Source organism: Amblyomma mixtum, chromosome 1, assembly GCF_055824585.1.
Source record: "Amblyomma mixtum isolate Tamu chromosome 1, ASM5582458v1, whole genome shotgun sequence".
Taxonomy (NCBI): domain Eukaryota; kingdom Metazoa; phylum Arthropoda; class Arachnida; order Ixodida; family Ixodidae; genus Amblyomma; species Amblyomma mixtum.
In genome coordinates this window covers 98,071,274-98,092,060 of record NC_143012.1, presented here as the reverse complement: position 1 = coordinate 98,092,060, position 20,787 = coordinate 98,071,274, and the positions used below count along the sequence as shown (strand labels likewise).

Below are 20,787 nucleotides of genomic sequence, written 5' to 3'. Positions count from 1 at the left end.
CGGTTGTGCCCAGCTTGAGTAGGCATTTGTCGCTGGTACGCACCCGTGGTTGCGCTTCTTGCCTTCAGCAACTTTTTCAGCTGCTACACAGATGTCTGTTTGCTGTTGGTTCTATTTCTCTCTCTCTCTTTTTTCTAAGTGCGAAGTATCGTCTCGAAGAGCAAACTATAGCCGACGCTCTTTACAAATTGATAGCGAGCCGCGGTCGGACACACACTAGTGTAAAATTTCAGGAAATTTTCAATGCTCAGGGAAAAAAAAAGTCATTTCGTTTTTTTTTTCAGAAAAATACGAAATTTTGGAACAAAACGAAAACGCACTTCATTGCGGCCATTTGCTTTGCGACTCAGAAATAAGTTAAAATGTATATTTCAGTTAATACAAGTGTGCTATAAAGCGTTTTCAGAAGAAGATCGTGACATATTACATAAAATACAATCGACCACAGCATCCCATCAGTGTGGTTCGTGCCTCCTGCAAGTAGGGAATGGCTTGCCAGTGCGTCTTTTGCACGTTGAGATTCGAGTGCAAATACCAAAGTGTTTGCATGCGCTCTCCTGCAAGCCTGTTGCGCAGCTTTCTACGCACATAACCGAACCGCGATCAGGTTCTTTCATACGACACAGATGATATGGGAGTTCGGAGTTGCTGGCATTACTCGGTTTAACTTCGTTAAAACTGTGTCTTTTTTTTTCTCAAGTCCAACCCCTAGACATGGCGTGTCTCCCCATTCAGGTGTGGCGGTATCGTTTTCAGGATATAATGTTGTGTTTTTGTAGATTGGGGAAGGTGTTGTTCTGAAGTTGCCTCCAGTCCCTATAGCTTCCCTCGCAGTCAGTTGTTTGTGGTGCATCGGGCATTGGGGTGCATCGGCCACGAGACACCTCACCTCAAAACATATAGACCAAAGGAACAGTGGGAGGCCTCTCTGTCCAGCGCCGACCTGCAAGACCAACGCCAACTGGTTCGTCAGGCCCGGGCGGCCACTGGGGCCTTGATCTGAGGACTCCAACCACTACTCAAGGCCTTTAAACCTTTATTTCTTCCCCCCCCCCCCCCCCCCCCGTTCAGGTGTCCGAGGGCGAGGAGTTCCTGGGGCTGACGGCGAGCCAGCTGGTGGCGCTGGTGCGTCGCGACGAGCTGAACGTGCGCTGCGAGTCGGAGGTGTTCAACGCGGTGCTGCGCTGGGTGCGCTACGACGAGGCCCGCCGCCGGGGCAAGATGGCCGACGTGCTGTACGCGGTGCGCTGCCACTTCCTCACGCCCCGCTTCCTCATGCACCAGCTGCAGACGTGCGACCTGGTGCGCAGCATGCCCCAGTGCTCCGACTACCTGCACCGCATCATACAGGTACTACTACTACGCGCGTCTTCGCCGCTTAATGTAGACGCCTGCTATAATAGAGACAAACACGCGATCCCGCCACCAGGTGTAGCCTTCAACTGCCGCTTGAGTTCAAAGCCTGAAGAGGTGGAGTATGCAGCAAAGGAGGTACCAATTAAGGAAATGTGAAGGCTAAGAATAATAGCAGCGCTAAAGCATGCACATGTAACAAGTGAAGGCGGGCTAGTTGGTGGTTGACAATGGAGTGCATATTGCAACCGTGCAAAACGACGCAGGACGAAGAGAGGAAAGCACTTGTCTGCGTCTTGTCCTGGGCTTTGTTCTCTTCGTCCTGCGCCGTTTAGCGCGGTTGCAATATGCACTCTAAAGCATGCAACCACAGAAGAAGAAAGGATACGACAATTATTCTTCCTTCTTCTGTGGTTGCATGCTTTAGAGCTGCTATTTTTAATGCCTAAGCATTGTATGCATGGCTATGTTTGCGGAGCTTGTCCGCACGGTTACTTCCGAACGAATGGGTTTATACGAAAAAGAATGGTACAGTCGGATAGAGCATAAAAAAAATCTCGTATAAGAAATCGGGGAGGGGGGGGGAGGGGGGTTGAGGTGGGTTAATTAGCTAATTAACTAGAGCGAATAATGTCCAAAAATGGGCGGTTTCGTGTCATCACGCGCTTGTCCGCACGATTACGTCCGACTGAATGGGTTTATGCGAAAAAGAATGGTACCATCGAATAGAGCATCAAAAAAATCTCGTATAGGAAATCGGGGGGGGGGGGGGGGTTGAGGTGGTTTAATTAGCTAATTAATTAGAGCCAAAAATCTTCAAAAAGTGGGCGCTTTCGGGTCATCACGAGCTTGTCCGCATGATAACGTCCGATTGAATGGGTTTATGCAAAAAAGAGTGGTGCCATTGGATAGAACACCAAAAAATCTCGTGCGGGAAATGGGGGGTTGAAGTGGGTAACGCGTGGCGCCAAATTTGAAAACGAAGTGTGACGCGAAGTTTGAAAACTCATGCTTACGCATTTCTCCAATGCGGGTGCCGCAGTGATCTCTAAAGTTTTTTTTTTCTCAGATTCAAAATGCACCAACCAGCCCAAAAAGAAGTTATGATGAAATATGGAGGCACTTAAACCACAACCCGCACGAGAACAAAAAAAAACAATTACAGCGTATAGGCTGGCGTAATCTTGAAGTTACACTAGACCTAGTACTTTCTTTAGTGTTTTTTGCGCACTTTTACGTATTTTTTACGCATTTTTAAGCTTTACGCACCAAAGTGCCTAAACTTCAGAGACGCGCCCACCTGCTCCGTGGACTGCGGTCCACGCAGGATTCAGAAACTGGCATTGAATATCTCGACCTCTCCACTCCTTACCATGGCTCACAAGCACAGATCTAGGCTCACTCTTCTACAGTGCAACTGTAGACATCTCGGACCTTTGCGGACAACGATTTGTTTCGACTCCTTAGACATCAAAACAGATATTATAGCCCTCCGAGAAATAAACACGGACGCCAAGAAATGCACGGCGGCAAGTGTAGAGTTGAGAACGAACAGAGAACTGGCATACACGTTCATCAAGCTATTGCCATAATCCCGCGGTAGTAAAGTTAAATATTTCCTAGACATTTATAGTCACCCACGGCAAACGGATATCACATTTAGTAAGTATTTCACGAGGCTCCCCAAACTACCCCAAAAGTCGCCATTCTTCATAGTAGGAGGCTTCAACGCCTGTAGTCACCTCTGGGGATATCTCAAAGAAGACAAGAAAGGAAGGAAACTAGCCACAGGCATCATAGACAGGCTTTAGCAATTCTGACGGATCCGCGGTATACGATTGAAATGGGCAATAGTGTCTGCAGAGACACATGCCCGGGCATCACCCTAATAAAGAACGCCAGAAACTGAGTGGCGTAATACCGGAGAAAATCTTGGAAGTGACCATTACTTTCTTCAGATTATTTGATTTGATTTATTAGGGTTTAACGTCCCAAAGCAACTCAGGCTATGAGGGACGCCATAGTGAAGAGCGACGGAAATTTCGGCCACCTGGGGTTCTTTAACGTGCACTGAAATCGCACAGCAAACGGGTATCTTGCATTTCTCCTCCATCGAAATTCATCCGCCGCGGCCGGGATCGAACCCGCGTCTTTCGGGTCAGCAGCCGAGCGCCGTAACCACTGAGCCACCGCGGCGGGTTCTTCAGATTAGCCTTGAAAGCAACAAGTCGCGCACCGCCAGAGGCCAAGATAGGCAAAGATAAATATCGGGAGGAATTCCGAAAGCTAGTGCAGAGGCGCTGCCATCCATCAACAATAACTATGACGACTGGGCCTCCTCACTGCTTCAATACAAGGCTAACCAGAACCCTGAAGACCTCGGAAGAACACTCGGCTATCGACAACCATCTGTTCCATCTTTGGGAGGCACGGAGGAGCCTCATCAGGAAGTGGAAAACCGAGAAGCACAATCGGAGGTTGAAACTTAAAACAGCAGCGCTTACCAAAAAAGCTGACAAATATGCGTGGGAGCTCGCACGTATTAACTGGCTTGCCAAGTGCGTCTCCCTCAAGGACAAGCTAGATGCTGAAACGACGTGGAATCTTCTCAGATGCCTTATTACACCCTTAAAATAAGGGGGACACAGCAAAAGCCTCCATCGGGAATTAGACGTCTTTCGAGGGACAGAAGGAAAATGACACCTTTCGCCTTATACAGGCATTTGTTATCAGCCGTATCGTATATGTAGCACCATACCTTCTCCTCAAGTATGCTGCTAAAGTATCTAGGCTTCACAGTCAGAACGGCCCATAAAAGAGCTATGGGGGCTACCACTGTCAACATCAACAGAGCGACTGCTCCACTTAGGGGTCCACAGCATCAACCAAGAACTCATCGAGGCACACTTCACCGCTGAGGTGGACTGGCAGCCACAGAGGCAGGGAGAAGGATCCTCAATAGTTTTAATATTGCGTGCCCCTTCAACCTTCTAAGAAAGTCATCCCAAGCGCCTGCAAAGGATGCTTCCCGTCGCGGTGGCTACCGAGCCGGATTTCCTGGGTTCGATTCCGACAGCGGCGGCCGCGTTTCAATGGGGGCGAGGAGGAGCAGGAAACACTTTATTGAAGTGAGGGGGAGCGAGCTTATGGGTGGGGCATTCATTCCAAGGCTTCACTGGCTTCAGCTGGCCTGCGGACCTGTTGTGTATGAGGGCCCGTTGGTCCTCCAGGTTATCGCTGGTGAGCAGCGCCTCCCTCCACTCAAAAGACGTGCTTTCCGTCTGTAGAGGGTTTGTTGGTTCGGCTCCACATCCCCAATAAATGTGGAAGAGTGTAGGGCGGGCCTGACACCAGGGACAGGTGCCGGAGTATAACGCTGGGTGCCTGAGATGTAGTCTATGGAGGCTTGGAAATGTGTTCGTCTGTATCTGCCGCCAAGAGAGTGTATCTGGGGTGCCTAATTTTCTATGCGGTGGAGGGAAGTGTCTCCTTTGAACACGCTGAAACTCGAGGCATTCGTTATGCCTAGAAGGTAGAGGGGTAAAATTGGCCGCGGTTTGTGGCCTGCTCGGTTGATGATGCCTCTAGCTAGAACATGAGCCCTCTCGTTTCCCTCCAGTCTCTCGTGGGCTGGTGACCAGGTGATTTGGTGGTGCTTGGTGAAGGATGTAGTGCTCGTGAGCCGGCTGACGTGCTTGGGAACTCGGCCTCTCAGGAAATTTCGACATGCGTGTTGTGAGTCTGTGATCACATGAGGGCTTTGGCCTCATGTGAAACTCCTATGGAAAACGCCTTTGGAGGCCGAACGCAAGAGGCGCCCGTGTGCTGTGCGATGTCAGCGCATGTTAAAGATCCCTAGGCGGCCGAAGTTTTTCCGGAGTCCTACACTACGACACCTATTTCTCTTTCTTCTTTGAGTCCTACACTACGACACCTATTTCTCTTTCTTCTTTCACTCCCACCTTTCTTCCTTCCCTTACGGCACGGTTCAGGTGTCCACCGAAAAATTTGAAACAATTACTGCGCCAAAATCAGTTTTCACTTCAAGGCTGCTCCCCTTCCAAGAAACAGGCACCCGACTTAGTACTAGGCACGAAGACAAGTGAGGGTAAAGGGAAATCATAAACGCTATGGCATGCAAGAAGGCGTATTCTACGTTGATGCCGCGGGTCCCGAAGGTGTATAGTCGTCCAAACACCTGTCTAGAGTGCTTGAGCGGCACGCTTTGTTGTGCATTTATGACTATCACCGCAGCGTAGATGGCCAAATATAGCATTGAAAGACAAAAGGAGCTAGCCACAGTGGCGGCTGTCCAAAGTGCAGATGGTCGATGTACTTACAGCAGTCTGCCACAACATAACACCAGCAGAAGAGTTGGTAGGGTCGCCGAGGCGCATATAAGACACCCGGCAGGGTTAACCTGCTGTTTTATGAGCTACTCCGCCGCTCCTGCTCAAGTGATAGAAAGGCAGGCAGGCAGGCTTTCTACAGCTCGTCTCAGACGATGTCGGCAAAAGCACGAAGCTCAGGGTGCAACCCCCCGAAGACGACGAATTAAGGTAGCGAGAGGCACATGCAGAGGGTGTTCACGTGATCACGGAACGGACCAATGCGTAATTTAAGACAGATGCGAGTGGTGGGTGTGGACTCGTGGGGTAAAGCTGGAAGCTACTTTAACTTCTACTGCGCGTTCTCCCTGTGGCAAAAAGCAAAAAAAAGGTACAGGCTCGTTTCTTTAATGAATGCTAACAGCTCGGGTTCGATATTAAGGCCCATGTGTCCATATGATTAATTGGCGGGCGTCTTAAGCGGTAGCCGTGGCTGGCAGAGGTCCTGGCCCTGGCTTTCTGGTCTCTGAAGTGCAGTCCATCTGGCCTCCACTTTTACCGCACGCATTTCCGGATCTCCGCATCTGCGTCATTCCTCCGCGGCTTCTGCGGCAGGGTTCAACAGAAAATCATGCGGCTTAAAGGGGTACTGAAACGGTGTTTACCGATGGTAAATGACCCCTTAATGCTGATAAATATTTCGCCGCCTATAATATTGACTCAGAAATATTTGATCTAGCATATGTAGCGCCAGAGATATCAGCAGTTAAAAACGGCTTCCGCGTTTTTCCAGTCAACTCATACATCGGACCACGCGAGAGAAAATAGACGTCTTTAGTATACCATGTTCCGTGTAACTCTTACCGGGGTACCGGGAGGCCGCCCGCAGCCAGTGCGCACGCGCTGACTGACCACTATGCGGCAGGCGTGCGCGCAGATGGATGAATGAGAGATAGGAGCGTCCCCTTTGAAACAGGACAGTAGCAATTGCCACCATTCTTGGATTTTGTTATATTTCTTTACCGATTCTTTAAGTTGGTCTTTCTGCTTGCTTTAAATACATTTTTAATTCTGCACTTCTAACCTTATGTCACCTCTCTGCTTTTGAGCCACCGCTCTTCCAATCGGTTTTTGGTTACTTCCCCCGCAGATTCCTTCACATGACCATTGTTATCTTTAAACCCTAGGGCCTCGGGAAGAGTGACTGTGCCTCCATCGACATCCGGATGGATAGCATCACATTCGAGCATGAGGTGTTCAATTGTTTCTGCATATTTACCACACACAGCGCATGTGTCCTCATCTTGGTTAAATTTCTTTTTGTAGCTGCGCGTTCTAAGACACACTGACATAGCTTCAAAGAGCGCTGCCTCTTGAGCTATCATAAAACGATTCCTTTCTGATTTCAAATTGACAGAGTTTCCCACAATTTGAAAAATTTGGCAAAGCGTTACGGTGTGCCGGTGGCGTTTTCTGCCCCGTGCAAGTTGGCCTCATTGTTCCCTCTGGTCACGTCCTAAGGGGAGAGTGCGCTAGACGGCGTGAAGCGGCATGCCGCCCCTTAAGTCAGGTGCCGGGCAGGGGTTGTGTATGAGATCCCTCTAACCAGGGGAAAGTTGTGCATCGGTCAGACTGCCGATGTTTAAATGGTCGTTTAATGGACCACCAGCTTTCGATGAAGTCAAAAACAGGGTCGAATTTACCCCTGCAGTGCGGCGCATGCCGCGAGGCTACACGCAACAAGCCGTGCCTGCCTTTGATGGAGAAAAAAAATTCGAGGAGAAGCAAACATCAGGCCGTGCATGAACTTGCCGTGGCGTTTTTCATAAGGTTGGTTGGTTCATGGGAGTTTAACGTCCCAAAGCGACTCAGGCTATGAGAGACGCCGTAGTGAAGGGCTCCGGAAATTTCGACCACCTGGGGTTCTTTAACGTGCACTGACATCGCACAGCACACGGGCCTCTAGAATTTCTCCTCCAAAGAAATTCTAGCCGCCGCGGCCGGGATCGAACCCGCGTCTTTTGGGTCAGCAGCCGAGCACCATAACCGCTGAGCCACCGCGGCGGCGTTTTTCATAAGGTAAGGTAGGGGTGACTGTCTCAGTGACGCGTCGATTGACTTGTACGAAAAAGAAGGCAGATTTTTAAAAGGCTCTTGGTCGTAGTTATGTCATTTTCGAGTTTATGAAACCTGTTTTTTTTCTGTCGACTAATTCAGTCGCGAGTCTGCGCTTGTTGTGAGAACCTTCTCGTCCTTTTCTGTGTGTGCGCAGTACCCTTTGTTGAAATGTCTGAACAACTCGCCCAACAGCGCTCTCTCTTAAACCCACACATTTGCTGCTTGCCAATGTAAAGCTTTCTAAAAAGCCTTCATCAGACTTATATAGAAAGACCGAAGCATCACTGACACAATTCAGACCCTTTTCCTAAACAAAAAGGCTTCTAATCACCAACTCACCCAAGCAACAAGTTTTACATGAGTGCCATATTGCTCCCTCATTTGGGGAGATTTCCCTAACGTCGCTCCTAAATGACAAGGTGATAACTGAGGTGAGGTGGTACTTCACAGCGTCGTCTCGCTCTAAAGATTTCCCCTCGGCATCTTGAATCCGTTCCTGCTTTTATTTGATTCGTTTTACCCAGCCGCTTTATATGGTCTCAGAATTTTTTTGGCCCACCTTTAGTTGCATCGCGAACTTTGCCATCGAGCGATCAGTGGACTACTTTATTTTACCCTGGACGAGGACGTGTGCTTCCAGTTTCGTCTGCCGATAAGATTCCCATTTCTTGCCTATTACCTCATCAGATAACTGCACCCTATTTGCTTCTAGGTGTTCCCTTAAAGCCACCCGTCGTTGTTCGATGGCCTCCTTAATTTCCTTATTCCACCAGCTTCGTGGCTTCCTCTTTCCTCTCCAGTGGTTTACTCCTTTCACTTTTTCATTTTCATACTGGTGAGTAGTTCCCATCACACTTACACTTTCCCGTCGGGCGTTTCAATATTGCTTCCTTAATGCCTGCTGCAATTAGCGCTGTTTGTTCGTCGTTTCATTCTGCGTTCCCTTCTCGTCTTTCCTGCATTTCTCTTTTGATCAGGGCTCCCATCTGCAGACTAATGCGCTTATACGTCATCACTTTCCAGACTGCACTCACGCAGCTCGTCTATGTCCACTTTTGCGAGCTTGTTTCAGATTCCCTACGACATCAAGCAGTAGTCAGTGGTCGTCTGTCTGTTACGGAATTCTCGCGTGATTTGTCCCTCACATTATACAATAACTAGGTTGCACCGTTCACAGAAGTCTAGCATAACTCCCCGTTATAATCTGTGTATCCATCCAAATCCTCGATGTGACCACTCATGTCACCGAACAGATTAATATCGGCACAATCTCCAAACTATTTTATACCGTCATTGAGACACTTCACTAGATCCTTGTTTCCTTGCCTGCATTTGTCCCCTGTCCCTAAATAAACTAGACCGAGCCACATCCTCTTACCGACACTGATTTTTTCTGATACCCACACATGTTCTTTGCAAGTCGATTTTATTCTTTGCCTATTTGTTCCTTGATGTATCAGCAGTAACCCTGCAGCTGCTGGGTACCTGGCGCCATCTGGACGTCCTGGAGGCGATCTGCGCATGCGCAATCACTGCGCGCGGGCTTTTCGGTACTCCGGTAACGGTGACACTGGACACGGTATGCTAAAGGTGTCTAATAAAGATCCCAGAGCGGCACCGCACTCCGCCCACGAGAGCGTTACCCGTTGACAACCCGGATCGATTGTTTATCCGGCTTCCTAGCTCGCAGGGGGCGTCATCGTCTGTTAGCCCACGGAAACTGGCCACTGGTCGTGGTCTGATTTAAACTCGGAGCTTAGTAAAGGTAGGGTTGAAGAACTCTGCCTCTCACCCTCCCGTCCCCTGGTGGCGTGGCGCAGGACCTGACGGGCCGCCGCCAGTACACCGTGTCCCAGCGGCGTCCGCAGGTGACGCAGGTTGTGTACTGCGTGGGCGGCTACCAGCAGCACTCGCTGGGCGCCCTGGAGTGCCTCTGTCCGCCGCAGCAGTGGTTCCGCCTGGCCGAACTGGCCTGCCCGCGATCGGGGCTGGGCGCAGCCTTCCTGGGGGGGAAGCTGTACGCCGTCGGCGGAAGGAACAATAGCCAGGACAAGGTACGATTCCGGCCTAAAGTCGTCATGTCCCATAGTTTGCCTGCGATCCACATGAAGGTATGAAGGCAGTGAAAAAGGGGGCAATACGGGGTCTGGGTCAGAAGTTTTCAGGTAACGTAGTTCGCCTTTGAACCGTATAGGGCGGCAGCTATGACACGTCTGAAAACCAGTGAGTATTCAGCGGTGTGGGCGAGGTTTCTCCTCAACTTACCCAGGTTTAAAGCTTGAGAGGTGCCGTAAGGGCTCAGCACACTACTGAAAAGAAAACCATCCTGAAGACTGCCGAATGGTGTCTTCGACTGGCGGCTTTGGTCTCTGACCCAGAACGTGAATATCGTGTGAGTTCTGTGTGAGTCAGAGGAGGTAATGGTGCAGCCATCCACGCTAACGCGAAGATATGTTCTGAGACTCCAGCTTGAAGCTTCGTTCGCTTGAAGCCTGCGCAGAACTGAGAACATCAAAACACTGTCACGCAACCACTTCGTCGCCCGCCACTGTAGTGCCGCGCCGTTCTGGGAGTGATGGGAAGCACCCACATGACCCTGAGCGCCCAGCCGCTCTGAGAAGAAAGCCAGAGCGAGGCGCTCTGAGCGGGATGCGAGCGCTCAGCCAAATGTGCTGCCGCATCTCGGAGCGCTCTTTTTTTGTTGTTATGTTCGTTTTCTTGATGTATTATTGATATGTCCACTCCTGCCTAAGGCCTCAAACTGAGGCCAGCAGTATCCTGTAAATAAATAAATAAATAAATAAATAAATAAATAAATAAATAAATAAAACGAGCAGCCGAAGTCCATAAGGGTATAAATCCGACTTGGAACTAGGCGTGGTGGACTTAACACAAATTCCACGCTGCCCTCTGAAAAACCGTATCCATTCGAGGGATATATCTCTCCCCCGCCGTCTGCGAACGTGCATCACGTGACGGTGACGTGGCGCCTTCGAGAGGCAGCGCGGTGAGGTAGCCTTCGGCGGCGGAAGGGGTTCGTTTGGTGGGCCGGCACCAACCGTTGCCGCCTCGGTGCGGGGGAACCCATCGTTGTTTAGCCCTGGTTCATTTTCAGCTTGGGTCTGCATTGCAGGTGACGTCCCTAGGGAAGGAGGAAAAGGAATGGGATTATACGCGCGCGTGTATTAGCGATTCTTGCAAGTCATACATTGTCCATGGAGGTGTTCGAATATCAGATTATTCTAATAAGAATTGAATGCGAATATATAGGGCCGAATATTGGATGGAATAATAAAGTGAGATGCAGTTACTCTCAGCGACACTTTTTCGCGTGTAGCAAGACGGAGGTAGTATTTGCTGGAGAATGGACCAGCAGGCTTTAAGCCAAAGGCATCGTTCGGTTCATTTGGTTCGCGGGTTTAAACGCAATGCTTGTTTATAGAGCACATTGATTTTCTGCTCATATTCGCAAAAGGCCCTAATGCAGTCCAAAGAAACACCCAAAGTTCGAGCACCATGACTGTGGCGTTACACTAACAGAGAATCAAAGTCTCCCTACGACATGTATAAAAATATCCGAATATCTGCATATCCAGTCGAGTACAGTAATTGTGTTAACAGCACAATAACCAACAGGTGTGAGGAGCAGCGTTTGAGCAGTTCCATTATTCTGGAGTGAGAAGAGGGCAGGCAAAGCTCATTTAATTAAGCTAGAATGCTATCTTCATGCGTCGCTATAGTAACGGCTAGAGTCGTGGTGCCGGCTTTAGATGCTCTGCTTATTATCTCAGCTGCCATATTAGTTCGAGTGTCGCTGTACAAAGGTGTCACAAGCATCGGTGAGCATAGAACTCGATGACCGGCGATAGCAAGAGTGGTTGTCATATTCCGTAAAACTGCTCTATTCGGCAGCGGTGTAAAGTTGCACATCAAGTGTTACCATAGCGGTCATGTCCATTAATTTCTTTATTTTTCCAGCAGTGCCCTGGAAGGGTCTCCTGGCTAGTAGCTTCTAGAACAGCATGACGTGGCCGAGGAATCCGAGCACCTGGCAGACGGCAGTACAACAGCAAAGAAAAGATGCGCGACACTGACTGCAATGTAATTACTTGCTCATTACAAGCATTTGTATGGAACAAAGGGCATGATAACACATGTGTAAAAAAATAGAGGAAGTACGCATGTAAGATGTAATTGTAAACAGGGAGTACGCCTGTAAGCTGAAATGTACAACCTGGAAGGCAAAAAGAGACATGGGCTGGACTATCCAAAACACAATTCGCTTTAGCACAAAAAGAGGTAGCGAAATGTAGCTGGAGCTACGTACAAAATTGCTATGTTAATGCATATTAAGGCGGAAGCCTTTAATGCCTCATCTTTGTGCGCAGGAGTTGTCGACAGAAATGTCACGCTTTTCAATTGGTCGAAACGTTCGTGACGTCACAGTGCGCGAATTTCAAACTTTGGCTAGTAACCATACAACCAATTAAAGGTATGGTACAGTGATACTCCAAGTAAAATAAATACGTCAGAATAGGGGAAATCCCCTATTGCAGCCCCAGCTACATTTCGCTACCTCTTTTTGTGCTAAAGCGAATTGTGTTTTGGATAGTTTAGCCCATGACTACTTTTGCCTTTCATGTTGTACATTTCATCTTACAGGCGTACTCCCTGTTTACGATTACATGTTACATGCGTACTTCCTCTCTATTTTTTTACACATGCGTTATCATTCCCTTTGTTCCGTACAAATGCTTGTAATGCGCAAGTAATTGTCGCGCATTTTTTCTTTGCTGTTGCACTGTCGTCTGCCAGGCGATCGGATTCCTCGGCCACGTCACGCTGTTCTAGCAGCTACTAGCCGAGAGACCCTTCGAGGACACTGCTGGAAGAATAAAGAAATGAATGGACGTGAACGCAGCGTACCTCGTGCTCTGGGCCGCTGATGCGGATGCCCCATCGGAACCTTTCGACTACATTCTTGCCCTCTTCCGCATGTTTGCACATTTATTTCCTCACTTCGAACGCTATTTAGCTCTGTGGACACTTTCCTCTGTGGCTGGAGTAGGCTACCTACTACAGAAGGGGGCGCCACGTCACTTTCATGCACGACAAACTGGGTACGCTGCTACCGCACGGCTGACGGGACGATGCACACAGCTGTCATATTCCTGTGTCGCTGTCTATAAAGTGTGGCAAGTTTTGCTTGCGAAAAAGAAACTAATTGTTATGAATATTCGCTGTGGAAATTTGTCGCGAATGTTCTCGTCTTTTCGAATGTTCGAAATAAATATTAGTCAGTTTTCTGATCGATTGAGAATATTAAATGTATAACATTGGACTTACATTCGAAACTTTGGCGTACTAGCACTCTATTTTTATTTTGTTGTTAGGTACGAGAATTGCCAGAAGGGCACATATGTGTACGACCTTTCCCACCGATCCTGCGTGTCGCGTGCCCGTGCTGAGTGCATATCGCACGCCTAATGACATGGGTGGGGCCAGTCGGGGCCCCTGCGCTTGTGTAGCCGGCGTCCGGTAATCCTGTGTACGTGCAGGCTAACACGTCTCGGATGTGCTAGAAACGTCTAATGTCTCCTGGTTTTCTACCCCGTGTAGCACATGACATTTGATGCTATTGAAAACAGAAGCAAAATTGGACGCCCTTTGGATCTTGGGAAAGGGCCACGGAGATAGAAGGCTTCGTGGAAAGGGCGCACCATATCGCCTCTCGGCCACTCATCCGCGCATGCGCAGAGCTACGACTGTGCCTCGGTGGACTGCTACGATCCGGTGGCGAACGCCTGGACTTCGTGCGCTGACCTCCAGGTGCCCCGGAACCGCGTAGGCGTGGCCGTGCTCGACGGCCTCCTCTACGCCGTCGGAGGGTCGCACGGAGCCACGCAGCACGCCTCCGTCGAGAGGTCGGTATACGTAGTGTGCTGGGCGCGGAATCATTCGTGAACGTTAGTTCTTACAAACATTTTTTGCGTCTTAATGGTTTCTTTGGTCCTTGGAAATGTTCGCCGGCATCAGGCTGCACCCACAATCCAATACCTTTGTTTCACGTACCATGTCGCCGCCAGAACTGCCGGAGAGATGACAACGGCGGAAAGCGTCCGGCTTGGGCCGACGTCTCTCGCCCAGCTTCTGTACGGCACTTACGGTCGCGCAGTTCTTTAAGCGTGTTTCTACGTTTTGAGTGGCGTTTTTCACACAACCACGGAAATACATTAACGTAGCATCCAAGCACGCTTGTAAAGCACACGATATGGGCAGGAAACATAAAAGCAGTGTCATTTTCAATCTGCCGCAGTCAGAGCATGTAATGCGAAGGCAAGATAACCGCTGGTCCTTAAGGGCAACGGAGTGGATTCCAAGAAGGGGCAAGCGTAGCAGGGGGCGGCTGAAAGTTAGATGGGCGGATGAGATTAACAAGTTTGCAGCATGTATGCCATCGGCGAACCCGCATTTGAGTTAATTAATAAATTACACAGTAATTAACGGGAGAAAGTGCAAGCCTTGGACAGCGAAGGTTGTTTGTCGCTGTTTCTTAATACCCCAATAATGTGAAAATATTTGAAGTATCCGCACTGAACTTATCGGAGTGCGCTTTAAGGTGCACACTAAGCCGCTTTGTTCTCGTTATCAAGGGCTGACAGCTTTTGACAAACTGGAGACCGCAAGCAAACGAAGAGGCCGTTTTGAACATTAGTGTTTATATTGCGAAAGCAATACTGCTCACAGTTTGAGCCTGCACCGTCGTCCTGGCGGATCCATCATTGACCTTTAGCATGACCTCTGTTATGACGTCACGCCAGACCGAGAGAAACAGGGCCCCAACTCGTACACAGGGCCCCAACTCGTCTCGTCGCGATCGTCCTAGCGGATCCACCACGCCGCTGCCGCGCGGAGGCGCTCGCTGTGATGACGTCAGACTGAGAGAATAAAACAGGGCCCCAGCTTGGCCCCAGTATTGCTTTCGCAATTTCCGGGCTTAACCAAGCTAAGTCTCTGCCAATTTTTTCTAGGTTGACTGTGATCTACTACAGCTGGGAAAAACGAAAACTGCACGTATTTCTTGAGACTAAAAGAACGCGGAAAGCGTAGAGGCACAACTCCGAAAGCACACGACAGAAAAATTCAGGGGGGCACTCTGTTGACCTAAAGTGCGGTGAGGCGAAAGCCTTCAGCGCGGTGTTGCTGCTTGTCTGACTGATGTGTGGTTAAGATGTTGATTAAGTACACAACTGTTTGTGAACATTAAATGCTGGAGACACTGGAGGGCGTCTGGGAGGCACCCGTCTGATTCGACGCCTTTCTGCAAACTCTCCAGCGTCGTAGACAAGGAGTCTTAGACAACGCATATGCGTTGGCAGGAAGCACGCTCGGCTGCGGAACGGAAGGATGATGGTTCGAATCTCACCGTGCACAAAGATTTTTCGTCTGGTCTGACTAGAAAAGCGTGACAACCTTCTGCAGACAAACTTCTGCAACGATGAGGCATTAAAAGCTTTCGCCTCAAAAATTGAACGGCTATTACATTCATGGTAAGGCGGATAATGATAACACTGGCATTTGCCACGCACGAGTGTGCGCTTCTGTTTCATGAGGGTTACGCCAGGAACGGGCAATGTGCACGGTTGGTCGGTGTCGTCGCGTGATCGTGCCCCGTCGGGTGTCACCCTGCCTGACGATCACACTCGGTTGAACGGACGATCGATGATTCCGAGAGCTACGACGGTAAATCCGGGAACTTTCACAGTAAAACTGCATAGTTGCTTCTATCTGAACGGCTTTCCTGTGGCATATTCTGCTTATGGGCATTGCTGAAAGTGTCCTTTCTCAAGCTCTCACGTAAGGTGTGATTTATATCGCACTGGAAAAAGGAACTGCTGCGAGGGACGCAAGGCTACGTAGCAGGGCCTGTATGAAAACTTTCTCTCCGGCACAGGAACATGTCTCACTGAAATTTTGATGTCTCTCCTATTTTTTTCTAAACGTCGCATGTCAGGTTCCTAGCTTATAGACCGGGCAGGTGCGAAGCCCAGCTGAAATGGCGAACGAACCCTGTCGTCAGTGCAAGGAAGAAATGTGCCAACAGCACTGAACTATATCACTGCAGTAGCCATAGCGAGGCGTGTCTCTTGCCGTTTAAATGAATGATGGTCGGTTATCAGGAAATGAAAACACGGTAACTCTCGTCTGGCGTTTGTCGCAAGTCAAGCGGCCGAGGACAACAATCTTCAATAGCACAATGGAACAATTGCACCGCCACCTGGGCACTGCAGGTTGCCTATTGCCTGTTCATATGCAAGTGAAAGTGCTAGCGAATCCTGTCGCCGTGGCGTAAAAACCTGTTTTGAGTCGTCACTGCGATGAGCGGCGAGGTTCCAACAAGTTGGAAATTTTCGCTGCGACGCTCCGCTCAATCGCTCATTCGCTTGCATGCGAACCAGCCTTTAGGCGTAAGTGCGGAAACTTTCGCACCTTTGCACACGCCCTCTTCTTTGAGACGCTGCGCGAAACTGTTTGACCCTTATTCGATGAGCTGAGCTTGGCGTGGTGGCAGGTACGACCCGGCCGAGGACAAGTGGACGTACGTGTCGCCCATGACGCGGGCGCGCATCGGCGTCGGCGTGGCCGTCCAGCGGCGGCTGCTGTTCGCCATGGGCGGCTACAACGGCGAGGCGCGGCTCAGCTCGGTCGAGTGCTACGACCCCGACCGGGACATGTGGTGCGACGTGGCGCCCATGAATTTCTGCCGCAGCGGAGCCGGTACGGCGTACTGCGGAAGCTGTCTCTACAGTATCGGAATTCAAGCCATTCACGAGTTCGAAGGGGGGATTGCAGAGCTTCCCCTTATAAAAATGGTCTATAGACAGTCTATAGACTTCTTATTGACTGCATTGACTTCCTGTAGACATTGATTCTTGTCTATTAATAGTCTATGGACTCTCTATAGAGAAAAGTCTACTAAAAGTGTATGGCCATAAATCTATAGATTGTCTATAGACTGTCTATGGCATTTGTATTGCCTATAGACTGTTCTCTAGGATTAATCTATAGACACTCTATAGACAGTCTAAAACTTTTTTTGTAAGGGGATCCATGAAATGCGAAAGGTGCAGAACCATTCCCTCAAAAGCGACATAGAGGTTGCCGCTCTCAAGAGCTTTCTTGAAAGTACCCGCTTCTCAATCCACATGATCCAGGCTAAAAAAATCATCAACGAGGCTTAAAACCCAGTCGAAGTGAAGCGGAATTAATTGCCGCAAATTTTAGCCAATGGGATTCGCCAGAAGTAAAAAGCGTCATCGTAAAATCGCGCTGTCAATTTTTTTTTTTTATATGTTCTTTCGTAGCCTTCGGGCTGAAGGATGGTTGTCCTCACTACGCAAAGCAAAGCCGAAAGTTGGACAAGATGGATGACGTTCATGATGTAACAACAGCGCGCAAATTTAGAGCAGTATGCGCTGATAAGGAAGGATGTTTCGTAGTGATGCCGGATATCACCTTTGGAGAAAAGGTTGCAGGTATACCTTCAATAAGAACTTTAAAAGAATCGGTTTCAAGATAGCGCTTGTCTGTGTCGTTTCCTTCCCGTCCCTCGTGTTCCTTGTGCGCTATTGTTACATCATCTATGTAAAGCAGACAGAACTCCGTACATGGAGTGCCAATGTACGCTGTGGCGGCGTTCACAAACCGGAATTGGCCGGAAATTTAGATATGAAAACCGATTGGACACTGGTGCCGTGGTCTCTATCTTTTCCCGCGGCAACCAGGCGTGGTGTCCGTGGAGCGTTGGATCTACGTGGTGGGCGGCTACGACGGCAGTAGCCAGCTGACGTCCGCCGAGCGCTACGACGTCGAGCGAGACCAGTGGGAGGCCGTGGCCCCCATGAAGGAACCGCGCAGCGCACTCGCCCTCGCCCAGCTGGGAGGGAAGATATACGCACTCGGTGAGAGCCTCCTCCCTGCCGCATGCGCGCTAGACTGTGCCTCCTTTCTTACTTTATTCGCCGGCAATTACGGTGTACAGTTAAGCCTCGTTGCCACAAAATTCATTTTTGCTTACACAATGCTAGGGACAACCCATACAAAAATGTGCGATCAGTTTCTGGTTTAAAGTGAACTTATTTATTTAGTGGGGCAGAAATGTGGGGGCTAACAAAGAGGGTTCAGCTTAAGTTAAGGAGAACGCAGCGAGCTGTGGAAGGAAAAATGATAGGTGTATAACGTTAAGAGATCGAAAGCGGGCGGTGCGGGTGAGGAAACAAGCGGGGGTTAATGACATCCTAGTTGAAATCAAGAGGAAGAAATGGGCTTGGGTAGGGCATGTAATGCGAAGGCAGGATAACCGCTGGTCCTTAAGTGGATTTCAAGTGAAGGCAAGCGTAGCAGGGGGCGGCAGAAAGTTAGGTGGGCGGATGAAAAGTTTGCGGGGATACGGTGGCCACAACTGGCGAAGGACAGGGTTAGTTGGAGAGACATGGGAGAGTCCTTTGCCCTGCAGTGGGCGTAGCTAGGGTGATGATGATGATGATTTAGACGTCACTCACATCAGGTAATTCTGACGACTTATGTGTTTTATTCTTGATGCATTAATGATGGAAAACGGCCGCAGCGTTTCTGACTAAGACATGGTCTGTTTTATTTTGCTGGGGTTCTCTTTAATTTGTGGTGTATACGTGATACATTTAGCGAAACTAGCGTTTTGGTAAAAAAACACTGAAACGTCCTCAATTCCATTGTTTTAATAATCTATTGAAATTCACACAGAAACGCTGCGACAATGCTTTCTTAAACGTAGTTGAAACATCTACGAAACAACACATGAGCAACTTTCGCTGAAACGTGGAACAGTCCACCTTCAACCGATGCAAGTAACTAGATCGAGAAAACATGGCACTGTAATGCAGTGGTAATACATACCTGACCACTATTCTCCATTGATTCTAACTTCTGCTCACCACGGGCTGAAGCTCATGTACTGGAAGTTAAAGGCTTCCCAGTACGGGAAGCTGTTAATAAGCGGAGTTTTCTAAAAAAAAGTTTGGTGTTCTGTTTGCAATATGTGGCGAGTACAAATCAAGAGATATAACAGGAAGTTATGTTAGTTGATGCGCATCACTACTGAACGAGCAAATGAAAACTAAATTCCCGCAGTGATGCTTGAAAAAGATACTGCTCTGATGTCGTTTCTGATGTCATCAAAAAAGTGAATGCAAAAGCTTATCAGCAATGTGTGATAATCTAATCCAAAACGTTAGTCCAAGAAACCGTCAAAATGTCATGACGCCAGTCTTAGGCAAAAAAAAAGTTAAGCAGTAACTAATCAAAATTTTGTAACGTCGGTTTGATGCAAGAACACAAGGGATCTTGCATTTGTGATTAATTTCTGATGGCTCAGCATTACTATATCATGTCTGAAATTCAATATTTTTTTTTAAAAGGATACAAGACTAAAAACGCAGAATCAATCATGGGGAAGGGACATTAACGCCAGTTGTCCAGACCTCAAGGGGGATGGTATAGGGTGATTCGATACCATTCTGTTGTTTTACCCACAAAAGAAAGTGGAACCTGTTGGTATCTGTTCTGAAAGTCAATATGGGGATTAGATAATTAGAGTGATCGATGCCGTGGTTGTCACGTTAATAACGAAGTTGTACGCGTGTTCATTATCAATAACAAAATCAATGACAGTGAAAGCCATTCAGTGTTATTATGCTGCCCATCATTGCTGAGATTTAAAGTCATAATTATGTTATATCGAATAATGGATGCCAGTGAGCGAGTAAGTTTTCCATACTGACAGTGAAAGCGCTCAAAGCGACGAGGACGTCAGAATTATTCTGTCGTCCTTGTCTTTTCGAGCGCTTTCGCTGTCAATATGTTATATCGCCGTTGTACTCGATGTGAGTAGCACTGTTAAGTTGCGTGGGGTAATCGCGTCTCCTTGGGCGGTTACGTGCTTTCCTATTCATGCGAAAGACTTTAATGCCCCATCTTTGTCAACAGGAGGTTGTCGACAGAAGCTTGTCAGCAGAGGTGTCACGCTTTTCGGTTGGTCGAAATGGTTATGATGTAAGAGTGCACGGATTCGAAGTTATGAGGTCACCCACGGATGTCTGACGCCCCCTTTTGGAGGAGACGACAACTAATAAAATAGTTGTCGTCCGCTTCGACAGGGGGCGTAAGGCGTCCGTGGATGACCACATTACATACCTCATTCCTGCGAACAGAGCCATGGATACAACCAAACTCATCGAAACAGAGAGAGAGTCGTGCTAAAGAAGCAGTCAAAGTCGGCAGTCAAAGTGTGTAGTTGTAATGTGTAGTCAAATAAAGCACTAGTACCGCAAAAACAGTCTCGCAGTCAGTGCCAAACAGTGCGCCAGGAAAGGCTTTCGCCTTGCAGCACTTCAGAGAGCCAAAGTGCCCCCTGAATTTTTGGCGCAGGCGGCTACGACGGCTCCGCGTTCCTCTCCTCAGTGGAGGTGTTCGACCTCGAGACCGAGCAGTGGTCCGAGGCGAATCCCATGCAGGCCGGCCGCAGCGGACACGCAGCCGCCGTCTGGCGGGCACCACACCTCATGCACTCGGTCTTGTAGAGGGGCCGCCGCCATGCAAGCAACGCCACCTCGTCTCGCCCCGAAAAAGAAAAAAAGCATTCGCTTCCTCCATTTCCGCTCATAGTAACTGACAACCTCGAAAACCGGAAATTCCTCACCATGTGCCCCCCCTCCCCAGGACTGGCCAACCCCAGGACCAGCGCGGACACTGTTCCATCAATAGGAATTACCGCTGCCGTGGAAGATTTTCGCGGTCGCCGATTTAGCGCTTCGAAATTTGCCCATCGCGACTGTCATTTGTGTCGTCTGGTTTGCGCGTGATGATCAGCCGCCAGTCCGGTCGATGCTGCCGCACGGCTCCAGCCCACCGCGTGTATACAACACCGCTGCGGGCTTGTTTAAACGGCGCT

At 49.1% G+C, this 20,787-nt stretch overlaps 1 protein-coding gene across 1 annotated transcript in view; it reads left to right on the top strand.

Annotated features, from left to right (window-relative positions):
- The window catches only part of Keap1 (kelch like ECH associated protein 1), a 38,612-nt gene extending 18,196 nt beyond the window's left edge, over positions 1-20,416 (top strand). The window contains exons 4-9 of the mRNA XM_089566999.1: positions 1,072-1,350; positions 9,620-9,853; positions 13,557-13,723; positions 16,372-16,577; positions 17,585-17,761; positions 20,265-20,416. Of these exons, the coding sequence (XP_089423125.1) occupies positions 1,072-1,350; positions 9,620-9,853; positions 13,557-13,723; positions 16,372-16,577; positions 17,585-17,761; positions 20,265-20,416 (1,215 nt within the window). The remainder of the gene's footprint in view (positions 1-1,071; positions 1,351-9,619; positions 9,854-13,556; positions 13,724-16,371; positions 16,578-17,584; positions 17,762-20,264) is intronic.
- Positions 20,417-20,787: the final 371 nt, after the last annotated feature.